Below are 18,504 nucleotides of genomic sequence, written 5' to 3'. Positions count from 1 at the left end.
CCGCACCCTGGAGCCCTGCGCCAAGCCCCTGCCCTGCTCCCTGGAGCCCTTCGCCGAGCCCCTGCCCCGCTCCCCACAGCCTGGAGCCCTGCGCCGAGCCCCCGCCCCGCTCCCTGGAGCCCCCAGCCGAGCCCCCGCCCCGCTCCCCACAGCCTGGAGCCCTGCGCCGAGCCCCCGCCCCGCTCCCCGCAGGCGAGCGCCCCCAGCCGAGCCCCCTCCCCGCTCCCCCCCGCCTGGAGCCCTGCGCCGAGCCCCCACCCCGCTCCCCGCAGCCTGGAGCCCTGCGCCGAGCCCCCGCCCCGCTCCCCGCAGCCTGGAGCCCTCCGCCGAGCCCCCGCCCCGCTCCCCGCAGCCCTGCGCCCCCCGACGAGCCCCCGCCCCGCTCCCCACAGCCTGGAGCCCTGCGCCGAGCCCCCACCCCGCTCCCCGCAGCCTGGAGCCCTCCGCCGAGCCCCCGCCCCGCTCCCCGCAGCCTGGGGCCCTCCGCCGAGCCCCCGCCCCGCTCCCCGCAGCCCTGCGCCCCCCGCCGAGCCCCCGCCCCGCGCCCCGCACCCTGGAGCCCGGCGCCGAGCCCGCCCCCCGCTCCCCGCAGCCTGGAGCCCTGCGCCGAGCCCCCGCCCCGCTCCCCGCAGCCTGGTGCCCTCCGCCGAGCCCCCGCCCCGCTCCCCGCAGCCCTGTGCCCTGCGCCGAGCCCCCCCCCCGCTCCCCGCAGCCTGGGGCCCTCCGCCGAGCCCCCGCCCCACTCCCTGGAGCCCTGCGCCGAGCCCCCGCCCCGCTCCCCGCAGCCTGGGGCCCTCCGCCGAGCCCCCGCCCCGCTCCCCGCAGCCTGGAGCCCAGCGCCCAGCCCCCGCCCCGCTCCCCCCAGCCTGGTGCCCTGCGCCGAGCCCCCTCCCCGCTCCCCGCAGCCCTGCGCCCCCCGACGAGCCCCCGCCCCGCTCCCCACAGCCTGGAGCCCTGCGCCGAGCCCCCGCCCCGCTCCCCACAGCCTGGAGCCCTGCGCCGAGCCCCCGCCCCGCTCCCCGCAGCCTGGAGCCCTCCGCCAAGCCCCCGCCCCGCTCCCTGGAGCCCTCCGCCGAGCCCCTGCCCCTCTCCCTGGAGCCCTGCGCCGAGCCCCCGCCCCGCTCCCCACAGCCTGGAGCCCTGCGCCAAGCCCCTGCCCCGCTCCCTGGACCCCTCCGCCAAGCTCCTGCCCCGCTCCCCGCAGCCCAGCGCCCCCCGATGAGCCCCCGCCCCGCTCCCCCCAGCCCAGCGCCCCCAGCACTTCCCCGCCCGTCCCTGCATCTGGCTCCTGGCACATCCCACCTGCCCCCACTTACATGCGACTTGGACCAGTAGATGAACACCTCGCCCACCATGCGGAACAGCTCCTCGGCGTCCGAGTTGGGCTCCATCAGCCACTTGGCCCTGGAGACACACAGGGCACCATCAGCTGATGCCCGACCTCCACCTGGCACTGACAGGGCCCCCTGTGCCAGGGCGGGGGAGGGGGTGCGTTCCGAGCTCCGGCAGGATTTGAACCAGGGACCCGGCTACCCAAGGCTGGAGCTGCTGGAGTTCTGAGGGGGCGTGGCTCCCCCAGGCTGGGCCCCGCCCCCTTCCATGGCATGCCCTGGCCAGGCCCCGCCCCTTCCTGTGGCACATGCAGCAGGCCCCACCCCCTGCCGTGGCTCTCCCAGGCCAGGCCCCGCCCCCTGCCGTGGCTCTCCCAGGCCAGGCCCCGCCCACCTGTTGTTGTCCACGTAGCGGATGAGCAGCGGGTAGAGGGCGTACAGGTCCCGGCAGAGCACCGAGAACTCGTCCCGGATCAGCAGCTCCGCGTCCTCCGACTCGGTCTTGGCCTCCAGCCGCAGCTGCTCCTCCTCGGCCACCACCTTCCCCGAGCGCTTCTTCAGCTTCTCCATGGTGGGGATGAAATGCGAGCGCAGCAGCTCGGGCCGCGCCTTGCTGACGATGGGCTGGGCGAAGACTGGGCGGGACGCGGGTCGGGGGTGAGCCAGCTGGTGTCCCCCCGGGGCTCCATTCCCCGCCCCCCTGAGCCAGCCAGCCCCCGCCCGGGGGCCGGATTGGAGCCTCGTGTGCCATTCACCGCCCCCACCCCGAGCCAGTCAGCCCCCCACATGGGAGCCAGCACCTCCTTCCTTGCCCCCTCCCCCGGATCCAAGCCGGTGCCCCCCAGGGGGAAAGGACCCATGTCCCATTCCCCACCCCCTTGATCCAGCCAGTCCCTGCCCTGGGGCTGGGTCAGGGCTGGTGCCCCCTCGAGGGGAAAGGTCCCGTGTCCCATTCCCCACCCCCCTGAGCCAGCCTGTCCCCTGGGTCTGAGCTGGTGCCCCCCACCCCAGCCCCTGCCCCTCCCCCGGTACCTGCCAGCCTCTTCATCCAGGAGGCCTCGTCAATGCCCAGGTTGTTGACGATGATGCGCAGGATGTTCCCCAGCAGGGTGTTGAGGTGCTCGGAGGTCACCTGGGTGCACCAGGGCCCCTGGGGGAGGGTCTCGGGGCCCCGCTCCCACCAGCGGGGTAGGTAGTTGCAGAGCATGGGCAGCGTGACCTCGATGACGTGCGGCATCTCGGTGTAGCGGGCGCCCGACTCGGCCAGGCCGCTGATCTCCCTCATGAGCCGCTCCAGCTCCGGGATGTCGGGGCACATCTCCTCCACGCAGCTGGGCAGCCCCAGGACTGCGGGGGCGGGAGCGTTACCCGGGGATCCCGTGGGGCGGGCGGAGTGACAGGGGAACCCCTGGGGGGGAGGGGGTCCCCTGGGATTCCTGAGACCCAGCGACATCCCCACGGGGGGGTGGAGGCACAGAGTGGGGGGCCCCTTGGCCTCTGGGCCCTTCCCAAGGAGAAGCCTCGAACTGCAGACACTGTGGGGGCCACCCCTGTGTCTGTGGGGGGCTGACGGGGTGTGGGGGGGCAATGAGGGGGGGCCGATGGGGTGTGGGGGGCCGGGGTGGGGGGGCAAAGGGGTGTGGGGGGGCAATGAGGGGGGTGGGGGCACTCACTGGCGCGCTCCCGCGGCGACTTGGTGGTGTAGACGGAGCAGGGGTTGTGCATGTTCAGGTGCGGCTCCAGGAAGGCCACGGGCATCGCGGCTGCCAACCGGGCCAGGCACTCGCCCAGGGCGGGGCGCTGCCTGGGGGGCGAATCAGAGACCCTTCAGCTGGACACTCGTCCCCGGCCCGGCTCCGTCCCACCCCCCACCCCCCGATCCATCGCCCCTGCGCCCTCCCCTCCGACCCCCCCCCACAGCCTCCATCGCCCTCCCCTCCGACCCCCCCCCAGCTCCATCGCCTCCCCTCCGACCCCCCCTGGCTCCATCGCCCCTGCACCCTCCCCTCCGACCCCCCCCCCGGCTCCATCGCCCTCCCCTCCGACCCCCCCCAGCTCCATCGCCTCTCTGACCCCCACCCCCGGCTCCATCGCCCCTGCGCCCTCCCCTCCGACCCCCCCCGATCCATCGCCCCTGCGCCCTCCCCTCCGACCCCCCCCGGCTCCATCGCCCTCCCCTCCGACCCCCCCCCCAGCTCCATCGCCTCTCTGACCCCCACCCCCGGCTCCATCGCTCCTGCGCCCTCCCCTCCGACCCCCCCCGATCCATCGCCCCTGCGCCCTCCCCTCCGACCCCCACCACAGCCTCCATCGCCCCTGCGCCCTCCCCTCCGACCCCCCCCGATCCATTGCCCCTGCACCCTCCCCTCCGACCCCCCCCACAGCCTCCATCACCCTCCCCTCCGACCCCCCCCAGCTCCATCGCCTCTCTGACCCCCACCCCTGGCTCCATCGCCCCTGCGCCCTCCCCTCCGACCCCCCCTGGCTCCATCACCCCTGCGCCCTCCCCTCCGACCCCCCCGATCCATCGCCCCTGCGCCCTCCCCTCCGACCCCCCCTGGCTCCATCGCCCCTGCGCCCTCCCCTCCGACCCCCCCGATCCATCGCCCCTGCGCCCTCCCCTCCGACCCCCCGGCTCCATCGCCCCTGCACCCTCCCCTCCGACCCCCCCCCAAAGCCTCCCTCGCCGCTCTGACCCCCACCCCCGGCTCCAGCGCCCCCGCGCCCTCCCCACAGACCCCCCCCCAGCCACCATCACCGCTCTGACCCCCGCCCCACGCCCTCCCCTCCGACCCCCCCACAGCCTCCATCACCGCTCTGACCCCCGCCCCACGCCCTCCCCTCCGACCCCCCCGGCTCCCTCGCCCCTGCGCCCTCCCCTCCGACCCCCCCGGCTCCATCGCCCCTGCGCCCTCCCCTCCGACCCCCCCGGCTCCATCGCCCCTGCGCCCTCCCCTCCGACCCCCCGGCTCCATCGCCCCTGCGCCCTCCCCTCCGACCCCCCCTGGCTCCATCGCCCCTGCGCCCTCCCCTCCGACCCCCCCCGGCTCCATCGCCCCTGCGCCCTCCCCTCCGACCCCCCCAGCTCCATCGCCCCTGCACCCTCCCCTCCGACCCCCCCCCCAGCTCCATCGCTTCTCTGACCCCCACCCCCGGCTCCATCGCCCCTGCGCCCTCTCCTCCGACCCCCCCCACCGCCTCCATCGCCCCTGTGCCCTCCCCTCCGACCCCCCCCGCTCCATCGCCCCTGCGCCCTCCCCTCCGACCCCCCCCCACAGCCTCCATCGCCCCTGCGCCCTCCCCTCCGACCCCCCCACCTCCATCGCCCCTGCGCCCTCCCCTCCGACCCCCCCGATCCATCGCCCCTGCGCCCTCCCCTCCAACCCCCCCCAGCTCCATCGCCTCTCTGACCCCCACCCCCGGCTCCATCGCCCCCACGCCCTCCCCTCCGACCCCCCCTGGCTCCATCGCCCCTGCGCCCTCCCCTCCGACCCCCCTGATCCATCGCCCCTGCGCCCTCCCCTCCGACCCCCCCACCACAGCCTCCATCGCCTCTCTGACCCCCACCCCCGGCTCCATCGCCCCTGCGCCCTCCCCTCCGCCCCAGCCCCCCAACTCACCGCTCCACGTAGGGGTTCCTGGTGGTGCCCAGGGAGTAGATGCTACACAGGGTCCGGTAGCAGGAGACCTGGACGTCGTCCACTGGGGGTGGGGAGGGGGCAGATCAGAGAGGGGGGCATTGCCTGGCTCTTGGGATGATTCACCATGGAAAGGGCGGCCCTGCGGCTGGGGCGGCCCCCGTGTGGGGTGGGGAGGCGCCGGGCGCTGCCACTTGGTGCCGGGCCATGGGGGTCCGGCCGCACCCCTGGCACCCCTCCAAATTCCCTGCCCCCCCCGGTGCCCCCCGTCCCCAATCCCCAGTCCCCCCCTCTGCCCCTGGCGCCCACTAGCACCCCCCACCCCCTGGTGCTCCCCCCCCCGAGGCCCCAGCTCCCCCTTACGGATGACGTCGTCCCCGAACTGGTGCTGGGCGATGTGCTCGAAGAGGGAGGTGAGCACGGGCAGCAGCACCACCGTGGTGTAGTTGATGTTCTGCGCCACGCCCTTCACCTGGGTGCGGGACTGCGACACCTTGCCCAGCTTGAGGTTCTCCACCATCTTCTCGATGTCCTCCGAGGCGCTCTCGAAGAACGAGCGCAGCCCGGCCTTGACGATCTCCGGCCCGGACTTCATCACCGTCCTGCCACGAGAGCGGCTCAGCCGTGGGGTCCCTGCGTAAGCTGCCCCGCGCCCCACCCCAGAGGGGACGCATCCCCCCACCAGGCGAGGGGTCCCTGTGTAAGCTGCCCCGCGCCCCACCCCAGAGGGGACGCGTCCCCCCACCGGGCGAGGGGTCCCTGTGTAAGCTGCCCCGCGCCCCACCCCAGAGGGGACGCATCCCCCCACCGGGCGAGGGGTCCCTGTGTAAGCTGCCCCGCGCCCCACCCCAGAGGGGACGTATCCCCCCACCAGGCGAGGGGTCCCTGTGTAAGCTGCCCCGCGCCCCACCCCGGGGGGGGCCCATCTCCGTGCCGGCGAGGGGTCCCTGTGTAAGCTGCCCCGCGCCCCACCCCAGAGGGGACGCATCCCCCCACCAGGCGAGGGGTCCCTGTGTAAGCTGCCCCGCGCCCCACCCCAGAGGGGACGCATCCCCCCACCAGGCCAGGGGTCCCTGTGTAAGCTGCCCCGCCCCCCCCCCCGGGGGGGCCCCATCTCCCCGCCGGCGAGGGGTCCCTGTGTAAGCTGCCCCGCGCCCCACCCCAGAGGGGACGCATCCCCCCACCGGGTGAGGGGTCCCTGTGTAAGCTGCCCCGCGCCCCACCCCAGAGGGGACGCATCTCCGTGCCGGCGAGGGGTCCCTGTGTAAGCTGCCCCGCGCCCCACCCCAGAGGGGACGCATCCCCCCACCGGGCAAGGGGTCCCTGTGTAAGCTGCCCCGCGCCCCACCCCAGAGGGGACGTATCCCCCCACCAGGCGAGGGGTCCCTGTGTAAGCTGCCCCGCGCCCCACCCCGGGGGGGGCCCATCTCCGTGCCGGCGAGGGGTCCCCTGTGTAAGCTGCCCCGTGCCCCACCCCAGAGGGGACGCATCTCCGTGCCGGCGAGGGGTCCCTGTGTAAGCTGCCCCATGCCCCACCCCAGAGGGGGACGCATGCCCCCACCGGGCAAGGGGTCCCTGTGTAAGCTGCCCCGCGCCCCACCCCAGAGGGGAGGGGACCCAGCCCGAGGGGCTCACCTGGCATCCAAGGAGCGAGCCAGGATGTGCAGGCAATTCACCACGGCGGCAGCGTCCGTGCCTGGGGAGAGAGAGCCTGCTCAGGCACCCACTGGGGCAGGGGGGATCCAGGCCTCTGGGGCAGGGGGTCCAAGTGACACCTGATAAGCTACAAGCCTGGGCCCTGCACGGGCTGCGAGAGAGGAAGGGCCCCAGCGTGGGGGGCAGGGATACAAGGGGGAGAAGAAAGGGGCTGGGACCGGGGGGCAGGACAGCCTCCGACGAGCCCAGGGCCATCTGGGAGGGGTCACAACTGCTCCCTCTGGGCTTTGGCTCAGGCCAGGCCCCGTCCCTCACGGCTGGGCGATAGGCAAGGCCCGGTGTCCCCCCCTCCCCCAGAGAGCCCAGCCCCACGGCGAGGGGCGCTTACCGAACAGAGAGACCCGGTGCCTGACCAGGGCCGCAAGCTTGCAGAAAAGGCTGACGGGAGAGCGGGAGAGAGGAAAGAGAGAGTGAAAGCGAGAGACACTGCAGAGGACGAGCGCGCACAGGGCGGAGACAGGAGGCAGAGACGGAGGGCGGGTCAGTGGGGCTCTCCTCCCTCCCCCATTAACAGCGCTTGGGGGTAGGGAGCCCAGGGTGGGATGGCAGGGGCGGCAGGTCGGGAGTGAGGGGCACTGGCAGAGCTGGGGTGGGGGGAGCCCAGGGCTGGGATAGCAGGGGCTGCAGGTCAGGAGTGAGGGGCACCAGCCAAGCCCCACACCTGGAGCTCTGAGTCACCATGCGGGGGAGAGCGGGGGCGGTTTAAGCCTCCGGCTGCCACGTGGCTGGATGGGGGCATCTGGTCCAGCGCACACCTGGGGCCAGGCAGCACTGAGGGTGACTCCTGGGTACGGCCCCCCCCCCACCAGCCCAGCCCCCCCCCCACTTCACTCCCCACTCACCTGGTGATCATCTCCTTCTCCTTGTTGGAGGCGTGGCCCCCGCTGCCCAGCACCTTGGCGGGTGTGGACAGGAAGTAGAGGCAGTGGTTGTGGAAGTACTGGTTGATGAGAGGCAGCAGGATCTGGGGGGAGGTGGGTCAGTGGAGGGGGGGAGACATCACCATGGCTGGCAGCACCCTGAACCGCTGCCCACCCCCTTCACGTGAATGTCAGGGCCCCCAGAGGGAGAGAATGTGACCTCACCCCACATGGCACAGACAGTGACCTGGGACAGAGACACCCCCCCCCCCCCACACACACACCCCGAGCCGGGCACCACACCCAGGAGACGGACGGTGACTGGGGACGATGGGGAGTCAGACTAACAGTGGCGTTAGCTCAGCCTGGCTTTGCTCCCTTTCCCCCACTACCCGCTACTGCCGATAACACCGGAGCTCCAAGGACAGACCCACCGGGCAGCCTGCGCTGCCTGCTAGTGCCGATAACACAGGAGCTCCAAGGACAGACCCACCGGGCAGCCCGCGCTACCCGCTAGTGCCGATAACACCGGAGCTCCAAGGACAGACCCACCGGGCAGCCCGCGCTACCCGCTAGTGCCGATAACACCGGAGCTCCAAGGACAGACCCACCGGGCAGCCTGGGCTACCCGCTAGTGCCGATAACACCGGAGCTCCAAGGACAGACCCACCGGGCAGCCTGCGCTGCCTGCTAGTGCCGATAACACCGGAGCTCCAAGGACAGACCCACCAGGCAGCCTGTGCTGCCTGCTAGTGCCGATAACACCGGAGCTCCATGGACAGACCCACCGGGCAGCCTGCGCTGCCTGCTAGTGCCGATAACACCGGAGCTCCAAGGACAGACGCACCAGGCAGCCTGCGCTACCCGCTAGTGCCGATAACATCGGAGCTCCATGGACAGACCCACCGGGCAGCCTGCGCTACCCGCTAGTGCCGATAACACCGGGGCTCCAAGGACAGACGCACCAGGCAGCCTGCGCTGCCCGCTAGTGCCGATAACACCGGAGCTCCATGGACAGACGCACCGGGCAGCCTGGGCTACCTGCTAGTGCCGATAACACCGGAGCTCCAAGGACAGACGCACCGGGCAGCCTGCGCTACCCGCTAGTGCCGATAACACCGGAGCTCCAAGGACAGACGCACCGGGCAGCCCGCGCTGCCTGCTAGTGCCGATAACACCGGAGCTCCAAGGACAGACCCACCGGGCAGCCTGCGCTGCCCGCTAGTGCCGATAAGACCGGAGCTCCAAGGACAGACCCACCGGGCAGCCTGCGCTACCCGCTAGTGCCGATAACACCGGGGCTCCAAGGACAGACGCACCGGGCAGCCTGGGCTACCCGCTAGTGCCGATAACACTGGGGCTCCAAGGACAGACCCACCGGGCAGCCTGCGCTACCCGCTAGTGCCGATAACACCGGAGCTCCAAGGACAGACCCACCGGGCAGCCTGCGCTACCTGCTAGTGCCGATAACACCGGAGCTCCAAGGACAGACCCACCGGGCAGCCTGCGCTGCCTGCTAGTGCCGATAACACTGGAGCTCCAAGGACAGATGCACTGGACAACCTGAACTGCGTTACAAAGGCAATAATATCCCAGCCTCCAGCACTTAATACTCCCCCACGGCTCAGATACCCCTTCCCCAGGATCAAAACCCCTCCCTCCACACCCCCATGGCTCAGGCACCCGCTCCCCACTGCAGGGGGACGGACCAGTCTGGACAAACTTACCTTGGCAAAGAACTTGATCTCCTGCTCGTGGGGGGATTTCTCCACCCGCCCGCTGCTCACCACAGCCTCTGCAAGGAGACAAGATGCTGTGAGCACCTGGGGGGCTGTGGGGATTTTTCTTCCTTCCTGACACCGGGACTCTGGGTAGATTCAAGCTTTAATACGTTCATGCAACTTTTCCATATTTCTGCAGATGCCTGCAAGCCCCTGGGGAGCAGCTGGCACCCAGGAGAACCCAGGAGTCCTGGTTCCAAATTCCCCTGCTCTAACCCCTAGACCCCACTCCCCTCCCAGAGCTGGGCACAGAACCCAGGAGCCCTGGCTCCCAGCCCCTCCTCCGATCCTGGATTTACTGCCCGCACCAGGGACACAGGGCGCGGTCGAGCCGCTGTGGGTCCCAATGGTACTGGGAGGGGGCTGCCAGGGGCGCATGGTGGGGTGTGCGCGCCCTACCCAGGTGGGCGATGAACTCTTGCGAAATGTCCATCCACTTGAGCAGCTGCTGCAGGAAGCCGTAGGCAAATCGCTTCTCGATGGAAGATGAGTCGAGCTCCATGTCCTTCAGCCCTCTGTGGGAGAGCAGGGTCAGGGGCACTGAGAACAGACAGGGTGACGGACCCCCCCCCCTGCCCCGGGGGAACAGACGGGGACAGACCCACTCCTGGGGAAGGGAATAGACTGGCGGGGACAATCCCGCCCTTAGGGGGGGAACAGGTGAGGGCGACAGTCTGGCCCCCAGGGGCAATGGACTTGATGGGGTGATCCCCCCGAAGCGGGGATGAGGCCTGCCAGGCAGCCCATGGGATGGGGGGGGGGAAGGGGGCCCAGGGATCCCAGAAGCAGAGTGAGCCACGGAGAGGTGTCGTCCCCCCCGCCCCCACCTGGTCACAGCGTAGCCATTCATCTGTAGGAATCTGAGCAGCTCCTGGGCCTTCTCGCGGTCCCGCGCCTTCTCCTTGGCCGTCAGCGTGTCGTAGGGCACCAGCAGCGGGTGGGAGCCCCCCCCTGCCGAGAGAGACGTTAGCCGGCGCCCCGCCCAGCCGGGGGCAGACTCTGAGCTGGGGGAGGCACAGGCAGAGACGCTCCCCGGGGGGGGATGGACGGAGGGACACACTCACCTTTGGCCTCCAGCTCCTGCTTCTTCTTACGGCCCCAGGTGTTGTGATAGTTCTCAGCCAGCTGCTCCGCCATGGCCTGTGGGGGGGGGGGTGTGAGATATTCATCCCCTCGTGGGGTGCTGTGGGGCCCACCCAGCCAGGGAGCGTGACCTATTTCACTCCATGGGGCACACCCAGCCAGGGACCGTGACCTATTTCACTCCATGGGGCACACCCAGATGCACCAATCCGAGCACAGCCTACCCCTCCCACACCTGACTTCCACGCCAGCTGGCCCGGGGGGTAAAGGGCCCAGATCGGTGGTGGTGGTGGGGGGGGGGGGACGTGTCTCACCTGCAGCTCCCGGGACAGCGTCACCCCCGACAGGTCGATGGGCTGGGGGTTGTATCCATGGCTGGGGTCGTAGGTCGCCTGTGGGGGAGGGATTGGAATTCAGAGGGGCAGTGTGTCCCCCCCCCCAGGTCGTACCGTCACTGACCCGCGTTTCCGCTCCCCCAGTCACACCTCCATGCTGGCTGGATCTGCAGCCTCTCCCTCAATGTGTCATGGGCCCTCTACTGCTCCCGGCTGGTGGGGATCCTCTGTGGTTCACAGGCTGGTGCTCTCGCCCACCCAGCTCCGAATGCCCGTGCTGTGTGGCTAGAGGGCTGCAGGTTCATTCCAGGGGGTAGGGGCGTCCCTCAGAGTGTCAGGCTGGCCATAGAGGCCAAGCCGCTCCTCGGGGGTGAACTCAGCTTCGACGCCCCCTACAAACCCACCCTAGGCACTGCTCACTTCGCTGGATGGGCAGCTCAGTGCTCCCCTCCCCCCACGGAGCCTGCTCCCAAGGGCAGAGCTGGAGGAACCCAGGAGTCCTGGCTCTCAGCCACCTGCTCTGACCACTGGACCCCACTCCCCTCCCAGAGCTGGGGAGTCCTGATCCCCCAAAACCCCATCCCCCGCTCTAACCACTAGACCCCACCCCTCTCCTAGAGCCGGAACAGAACCCAGGAGTCCTGAGCCCCCCCACGAGCCGCGCTGCCCTCACCTGGGCCGACTGCGAGATCTTTCGCGTCTTCTTCTTCTCGGTCTTCTCCTCCTCGCCTTCGTGGGGCTTCTCCACCATCCACTCCCAGGCGATCATGGCTTTGAGCGACTCCTTGATGGGCCAGCGGTAGATCTCCTTGTCCTGCGGGGCCAAGCCGGGTGCTGGCTCAGGGCTTGGTTGGGTGGGGGGGGAGGCGGGTAGCGGGACGGAAAGACACCCCCCTTGGACTGAGGGCTGAGATCTGCACCGCCGGGGAGACGCAGGGGGATGCGGGGGGGAAACCGGTGGGTTCCCAGGGTCTCCGTCCCCAACCTGTGCATCCTGGCAGGTGCGTTGTGGGAGTTTGGCTGGCGGGGGGGTGGCTGGAGTGGGTGGGGGGTGCAGGTGGGGGACCAATGGGCTGGGGCCAGGAGGGGGAGGGGCGGGTACCTTTTCAGAGAAGGTCTTGTAGGGACGCAGCATGGGGTGGGTCTTGGCCTCCTCATCGATCGTCTCCCCGAAGGTCCAGTTGTTCTGGATCTGCCGGAGGAAAGATCCCAGATGTTGGCCCCAGGGGTCACAGGGGTCACGGACAGAGGGGTGGGGGTTGGGGGGTAACAAGGGAAGTCACACAGAGGGCGGAGGTCATAACGTGGACCTGGAGGTCACACTGAGGTCACGAGGAGGTCAGGAGGTCCTGAGGGTTCACAGCAAGGGTAGAGTCACAGGGGTCATGGGGAGGTCACATAGGGGAAGCAGTGCATTGTGGGCTGGCAGGCGTGGGGGGAGCAGTGCACTGTGGGCTGGCAGGGGCAGGGGGAGCAGTGCATTGTGGGCCGGCGGGGGAAGCAGTGCATTGTGGGCTGGCAGGCATGGGGGGAGCAGTGCATTGTGGGCAGGCGGGAGAGAAGCAGTGTATTCTGGACCAACAGAGTGGGGAAGCAGTGCATTGTGGGGAGCAGTACACTGTGGGCTGGCAGGGACAGGGGAAGCAATGCATTGTGGGCAGGTGGGGAAGCAGTGCATTGTGGGGAGCAGTGCATTGTGGGCTGGTAGGGGCGGGGGGAGCAGTGCATTGTGGGCCGGTGGAGAAGCAGTGCATTGTGGGCTGGCAGGGGGAGCAGTGCATTGTGGAGGGAGCAGTGCATTGTGGGCTGGCAGGGGCAAGGGGAGCAGTGCATTGTGGGCCGGCAGGGTAGGGGGAGCAGTGCGTTGTGGGTTGGCAGGGGGAGCAGTGCATTGTGGACCGGCGGGGGAAGCAGTGCATTGTGGGCCGCGGGCCCCGTACCTTGTCAAAGGCCCACTTCTCGTGCGTGTGCTCGGCGTATTTGTTGATAAACGCGTCCAGCTTCTCGGGGATGATGACGCTGTGGGGGGGAGGAGCAGTGCTCAGGGGGGAGCTTCCAAGCTGGGCCTGGGCACATGTGGCTTTGGGGGGGCAGGGCCTGGCGGGGGGGGGCAAACTCCATCCCAAAGGGGTGCTGCCCCGCAGCCCTGCACTCCCAATGCGGGTGCCTGCCCCACAGAGCTCTGGGACGGGAACAGCAGGGGGCTGCGGGTCGGGAGTGAGGGGCACACTCCCAGGGGGTGGGAGGATCTACACCACCCAGGGCCCCCTCCATGACCCCAGTCCGGGGGCTCCTCACTTGAGGGTCTCGACGGGCTTGGGGTCGAAGTTGCCCTCGGCGTCTACGGAGGCCTTCTTCTCCATCTTGGAGGAGTAGCTGGCGTCCACGTAGTCGGGGGGCAGGGCGCCGGCGATGGCGCACAGGCAGGGCATGGCCAGCTTGTACAGCTCCGCCTTGAACTTCTGGGGGGGCGGGGGCGGGGTCAGGGGGGCCCAGCCGGCACCCTGCCCCCAGCCCCCCATTCCCTCCCCCATTCTGCCCCAGACCCCCTTCTCCTCCCCATCCTCCTTTTCAGCCCCTCATTCCCTCCCCCGTTCTGCCCCCCAGAGCCCCCTCTCCTCCCCTCCCCATCCTCCCCCAGCCCCCCATTCCCTCCCCCATTCTGCCCCAGACCCCCTTCTCCTCCCCATCCTCCTTCTCAGCCCTCCATTCCCTCCCCCGTTCTGCCCCCCAGAGCCCCCTCTCCTCCCCATCCTCCTTCGCCGCCCCACCTTCCCTCTCCCGTTCTGCCCCCCAGAGCCCCCTCTCCTCCCCATCCTTCTCAGCCCCCCTTCCCTCCCCCATTCTGCCCTCCAGCCCCCCTCCCCTCCCCGATCACCCCTCCCCCAGCCCCCCATTCTGCCACGACCCCCCTTCCCTTCCCCATTCTGCCCTCCAGCCCCCCTCCCCCCGATCACCCCTCCCCCATCTTGTCCCCCCCGCTGCCTCCCCTAATCACACCGTCGTATCCCACCCCACCTTGTGGGCCAGGGAGTCGAAGATGCCCCAGAAGAGCTTGCGGGTGAGGTGCAGCTCCTCCTCGGAGCTGACGCCGTAGCTGGCCCAGCCCGTGGGCAGGCAGTAATACTTCCAGCACCGCTCGTAGTGGTTGTTCAGGAGCTGGGGGGGGGATGGGTTCAGGAGCTGGGGGAGCCCGCTGGGTCGCAGGCCACAGCGCTGCCCCCCGCACGCAGGGCAGGACACCCCGCCCTACGCCCGGGGGGGGGGCATCGCGGCCCTGGGCACCGCCCTCCCCTGGCGCAGCCCCCTGAGCTGGGGGACCCCACAGCAGCCGTGGCTGGGGAGCGCCCCACTTTCTGCAGGACGGCGTCACGCTCTGCTGCACTGAGCTCACTGGGCGCGTCCCCAGGGCGTCCCAGGGCGCCGCGGCCCGGCCGGCCCCCCAGAGGCGCGTCCCAGGGCCCCACGGCCCGGCCGGCCCCCCAGAGGCGCGTCCCAGGGCCCCGCGGCCCGGCCGGCCCCCCAGAGGCGCGTCCCAGGGCCCCGCGGCCCGGCCGGCCCCGCAGAGGCGCGTCCCAGGGCCCCGCGGCCCGGCCGGCCCCCCAGAGGCGCGTCCCAGGGCCCCGCGGCCCGGCCGGCCCCCCAGAGGCGCGTCCCAGGGCCCCGCGGCCCGGCCGGCCCCGCAGAGGCGCGTCCCAGGGCCCCGCGGCCCGGCCGGCCCTGCAGAGGCGCGTCCCAGGGCCCCGCGGCCCGGCCGGCCCCCCAGAGGCGCGTCCCAGGGCCCCGCGGCCCGGCCGGCCCCCGCAGAGGCGCGTCCCAGGGCCCCGCGGCCCGGCCGGCCCCCCAGAGGCGCGTCCCAGGGCCCCGCGGCCCGGCCGGCCCCCCAGAGGCGCGTCCCAGGGCCCCGCGGCCCGGCCGGCCCCCCAGAGGCGCGTCCCAGGGCCCCTTGTTCCCCAGTGTTCCCCACCGAGCAGGGAGCCGGCGCCCGGCCCGCGCAGCAGCCCCGCAGCCCCCCACGCTGCACCCCTCACCTTCAGGGGCATCTTGGCAAACTCGTTGAGGATGGGCACGTCGAAGACCAGCCGGCGCAGCAGGTGCTGCAGCATGGAGGGCCGGATGTACCTGGGGGGAGAGAGCCGCTCTCACAACGGGACAGGCTGCCCGAGACACTGGGGGGGGGCGGTGAACCTGCGGAACCCCCCGCTGCAGGGTATCCCCAAGGCAAATGGCAGTGCCGGCTTGGCGCGTCTCAGTCCTCAGGCCTCAGGGCGGGAGCTGACCAGCGGCTGGGGGTCAGGAAGGCCCCCCCCTTCTGGGACAGCTGGGGACGCCCCGAGTAGGGCTGGCAGCCCCGTACGGCCTCCGCCGTAGATGGGGGGCTCGACACCTGGCATCGGTGGGAGCCGGGGCCGCAGGGCCACAGACCCAGCTGGTTCCACTCAGAGCCTGTGGCCCCTAGCAAGGGAAGGGCTCGGGTCCCACGGCCCAGCTGGCTCCAGCAAAATCAGGACAGGGGCACCCTAATGGGGGCCCGAGGGGCCAGGCCCCGTGTCCTGAGGCTGCTCTGTGGGGCCAGGCCCCGTGTCCCGAGGGGCCAGGCCCCATGTCCTGAGGCTGCTCTGTGGGGCCAGGCCCCGTGTCCCGAGGGGGGGTCCGAGGGGCCAGGCCCCGTGTCCCGAGGGGGGTCCGAGGGGCCAGGCCCCGTGTTCCGAGGGCGGCCCGAGGGGCCAGGCCCCGTGTCCCGAGGGGGGCCCGAGGGGCCAGGCCCCAGCCCCAGGGCTCGCCGGGCCGTACCGGCACAGCGCCATGAGACACTCCTCGATGACGTCGCGCTGGGCCTTGGTGAGGGAGCGCCCGCGGGAGAGCCGGTAGATGGTGTGCAGCATGGAGTCCACCATGATGGCGCGGTGCTCGGTGCCCGCGAAGAGGGGCGCGCACTTGGTGACGAGGGGCAGCACGGCGCAGCACAGGTACCGGTTCAGGGCCAGCGCCATCTCTGTGGTGCTGAACGCCGCCTGGGGGGAGACAGGTTACAGCGGAGGAGGGGCACGGGCATGGGGGGGATCCCGGCCGGCTGCCCCACGGCCCTGCCCCCAGGCTGCGTGGTGGGGATCCCAGCCGGCTGCCCCACGGCCCTGCCCCCAGGTGGTGGTGGGGATCCCAGCCGGCTGCCCCACGGCCCTGCCCCCAGGTGTTGGTGGGGGGATCCCAGCCGGCTACTCCAAGGCCCCGCCCCCAGGTGGTGGGGGGGGGGTCCCAGCCGGCTGCCCCACGGCCCTGCCCCCAGGCTGCGTGGGGGGGATCCCAGCCGGCTGCCCCACGGCCCTGCCCCCAGGTGGTGGGGGGGGGAAGGATCCCAGCCGGCTGCCCCACAGCCCCAACCCCAGGCTGAGTGGGGGGGATCCCAGACGGCTGCCCCACGGCCCTACCCCCAGGTGGTGGTGGGGATCCCAGACGGCTGCCCCACGGCCCTGCCCCCAGGTGGTGGTGGGGGGATCCCGGCCGGCTGCCCCACGGCCCTGCCCCCAGGTTGGGGGGGGGATCCCGGCCGGCTGCCCCACGGCCCTGCCCCCAGGTGGTGGTGGGGGGATCCCGGCCGGCTGCCCCACGGCCCTGCCCCCAGGTGGTGGGGGGGATCCCGGCCGGCTGCCCCACGGCCCTGCCCCCAGGTGGTGGGGGGGATCCCGGCCGGCTGCCCCACGCCCCTGCCCCCAGGTAGTGGTGGTGGTGGAGGATCCCAGACGGCTGCCCCACGGCCCTGCCCCCAGGTGGTGGTGGGGGGATCCCGGCCGGCTGCCCCACGGCCCTGCCCCCAGGTGGTGGTGGGGATCCCGGCCGGCTGCCCCACGGCCCTGCCCCACTCACGGTGTCGAGCGAGGCGGCGGCCCGCATGTCGGGCAGGAAGCCGACCTCCAGCACGTGCAGCAGGAAGTCCTGGCTCTCGATGCCGTAGACGCGGTCCAGGAACAGCACCATGGGGGCCTTGTGATCTGGCACGAAGCTGGCCGACATCCGGGGCTCCACCACGTTCCCGTCTGGGGGGAGACACCGGCTCAGCCCTGCCCCACCCGCCCCCCAAACACGGGAGTCTCCAGGGTCCCCCTTGGGAAGAAAGAGGCTCAGCCTCCTTGGCCTCTCGGCAGAGACCCCGAATATCAGCCCCTCGCCCCCAGCCAGCTGGTCCTGGGCCTGCCTGCCCTGTGCCCCGTTCCCCATTCCCGCCCCCTGAGCCAGCCAGTCCCAACCCCGCCCCGGGGCCAGACCAGAGCCAGTGCTCCCCAAGGGCCATTCCCCGCCCCCCAAACCAGCCAGCCCCCCACCCCAGGTCGATGGGAGCCGGCCCCCAGAGGGGAGAGGCCCCGGGTCCCCCCGAACCAGCCAGCCCCCCGCCCAGGGCCGATGGGCGCCACCCCCCAGAGGGGAGAGGCCCCGGGTCCCCCCGAACCAGCCAGCCCCCCGCCCAGGGCCAATGGGAGCTGGTTCCCCCAGAGGGGAGAGGCCCCGGGTCCCCCCAAACCAGCCAGCCCCCCGCCCAGGGCCGATGGGAGCCGGCCCCCCGAGGGGAGAGGCCCCAGGCCCGTACCCTTGCCAAAGGCAGGGATCTGCAGCGGGAGGCTGATGATGCCGACCAGGTCGTCCAGGGGCACCAGGGAGCGCAGGATGGCCCGGATCCGCAGCGCCTCGCCCTTCCCGGCCTGAATCAGCTGTGGGCAGAGAGCGCAGGCGTCACCCACCGGGCACCCCGCGCCCCCAGCCCTCCCCCGCCCCCAGCCGGGCGCTTACGTGCATCTCGGGGGCACAGCGGCCCAGCAGGTCGATCAGCGCCGCGTAGAAGGACATGATGGCGTTGCCCAGGTGCACCCGGTTCTCCTCGTGCGTCTCCTCCCCCCCGAACCTGCCGGGGCACAGAAAGTGTGAGGGGGGGCGGGGATCCTGCCCCCCGCCAGCCCCCGCCAGCCCCCGCCAGGGAGGCACAGCGCGTCGCTGGGCTGGGCACACGGGGGCCCGGGGAGGGGGGCGCAGGAAGAGGGGAGCGTGCAGGGCTGGCGGGGTGACCAGGGAAGGGATGGGTGGGTCTCACCACGGGGGGCGGAGCGGGACGACACACCACGGGGAGGGCACACACAGACACCCTGTGCACACGCAGAGTGTGAGGTACACACCACGGCACGCACACACACACACACACTGCCCATGTGCTCACAGCTACACACCTGCGTGCCCACACACACAGCGTTGGCGCAAACGTGTACTGCGCACCAACCGTGCAAACACACACACACAGCTGCACACCCAGAATACACGGTGTCCACCACGGTCTATGCACCCCCGCGGCACAGCACAGAGCTCTGTGCCCGCGGCACGGCCCTTGTCCGCACGCACGCACGCACACACTCGACACTGCCCGTGCAAATCCACGCCCGCACGCACAGCTCCCGCCGACGGTCCTTCTTCACGGTGGGCCCGTCCCGGGCCGGGTCCTCCGAGATCTTGATGGCCTCTTCGATGGCGGCCAGCAGCCCGCTGCCGCCCTCGCCACGCAGGGCGGGTCCGAAGCACTCGGGCCGGCGGATCAGCAGCCGCACCACCACGTTGGCGTTTTCCTCCACGCTCTCGCCTGCAGGGAGGGCACCGCGCTCAGACCCAACGGGGGGGGGGGGGTCTTTGCACCACGACCCGCCCTGCACCGAGCCGGGGGGGGGGGGTCTTTGCACCACGACCCGGCCTGCACCGAGCGGGGGGGGGGTCTTTGCACCACG

The 18,504-nt window shown here is 71.7% G+C and overlaps 1 protein-coding gene across 1 annotated transcript in view; it reads right to left on the bottom strand.

The window, feature by feature from the left end:
* Positions 1–18,504, bottom strand: part of RYR1 (ryanodine receptor 1) — a 121,930-nt gene that overhangs the window by 44,876 nt on the left and 58,550 nt on the right. Inside the window, exons 44-68 of the mRNA XM_044988271.1 lie at positions 18,176–18,362; positions 17,528–17,639; positions 17,328–17,448; positions 16,610–16,779; positions 15,539–15,759; positions 14,776–14,866; positions 13,763–13,903; positions 13,043–13,206; positions 12,685–12,763; positions 11,847–11,936; positions 11,418–11,558; positions 10,724–10,801; positions 10,391–10,466; positions 10,154–10,277; positions 9,726–9,841; positions 9,273–9,340; positions 7,528–7,649; positions 7,014–7,063; positions 6,605–6,665; positions 5,333–5,571; positions 4,952–5,033; positions 3,005–3,135; positions 2,364–2,678; positions 1,726–1,966; positions 1,317–1,404 (exon numbers count right to left, since the gene is read on the bottom strand). Coding sequence (XP_044844206.1) covers positions 1,317–1,404; positions 1,726–1,966; positions 2,364–2,678; positions 3,005–3,135; positions 4,952–5,033; positions 5,333–5,571; positions 6,605–6,665; positions 7,014–7,063; positions 7,528–7,649; positions 9,273–9,340; positions 9,726–9,841; positions 10,154–10,277; positions 10,391–10,466; positions 10,724–10,801; positions 11,418–11,558; positions 11,847–11,936; positions 12,685–12,763; positions 13,043–13,206; positions 13,763–13,903; positions 14,776–14,866; positions 15,539–15,759; positions 16,610–16,779; positions 17,328–17,448; positions 17,528–17,639; positions 18,176–18,362 — 3,308 coding nt within the window. The remainder of the gene's footprint in view (positions 1–1,316; positions 1,405–1,725; positions 1,967–2,363; positions 2,679–3,004; positions 3,136–4,951; positions 5,034–5,332; positions 5,572–6,604; positions 6,666–7,013; positions 7,064–7,527; positions 7,650–9,272; positions 9,341–9,725; positions 9,842–10,153; positions 10,278–10,390; positions 10,467–10,723; positions 10,802–11,417; positions 11,559–11,846; positions 11,937–12,684; positions 12,764–13,042; positions 13,207–13,762; positions 13,904–14,775; positions 14,867–15,538; positions 15,760–16,609; positions 16,780–17,327; positions 17,449–17,527; positions 17,640–18,175; positions 18,363–18,504) is intronic.

This window comes from Mauremys mutica, chromosome 15, assembly GCF_020497125.1.
Source record: "Mauremys mutica isolate MM-2020 ecotype Southern chromosome 15, ASM2049712v1, whole genome shotgun sequence".
NCBI classification, from domain to species: Eukaryota; Metazoa; Chordata; order Testudines; family Geoemydidae; genus Mauremys; species Mauremys mutica.
This window is presented reverse-complemented; position numbering and strand designations above follow the sequence as displayed.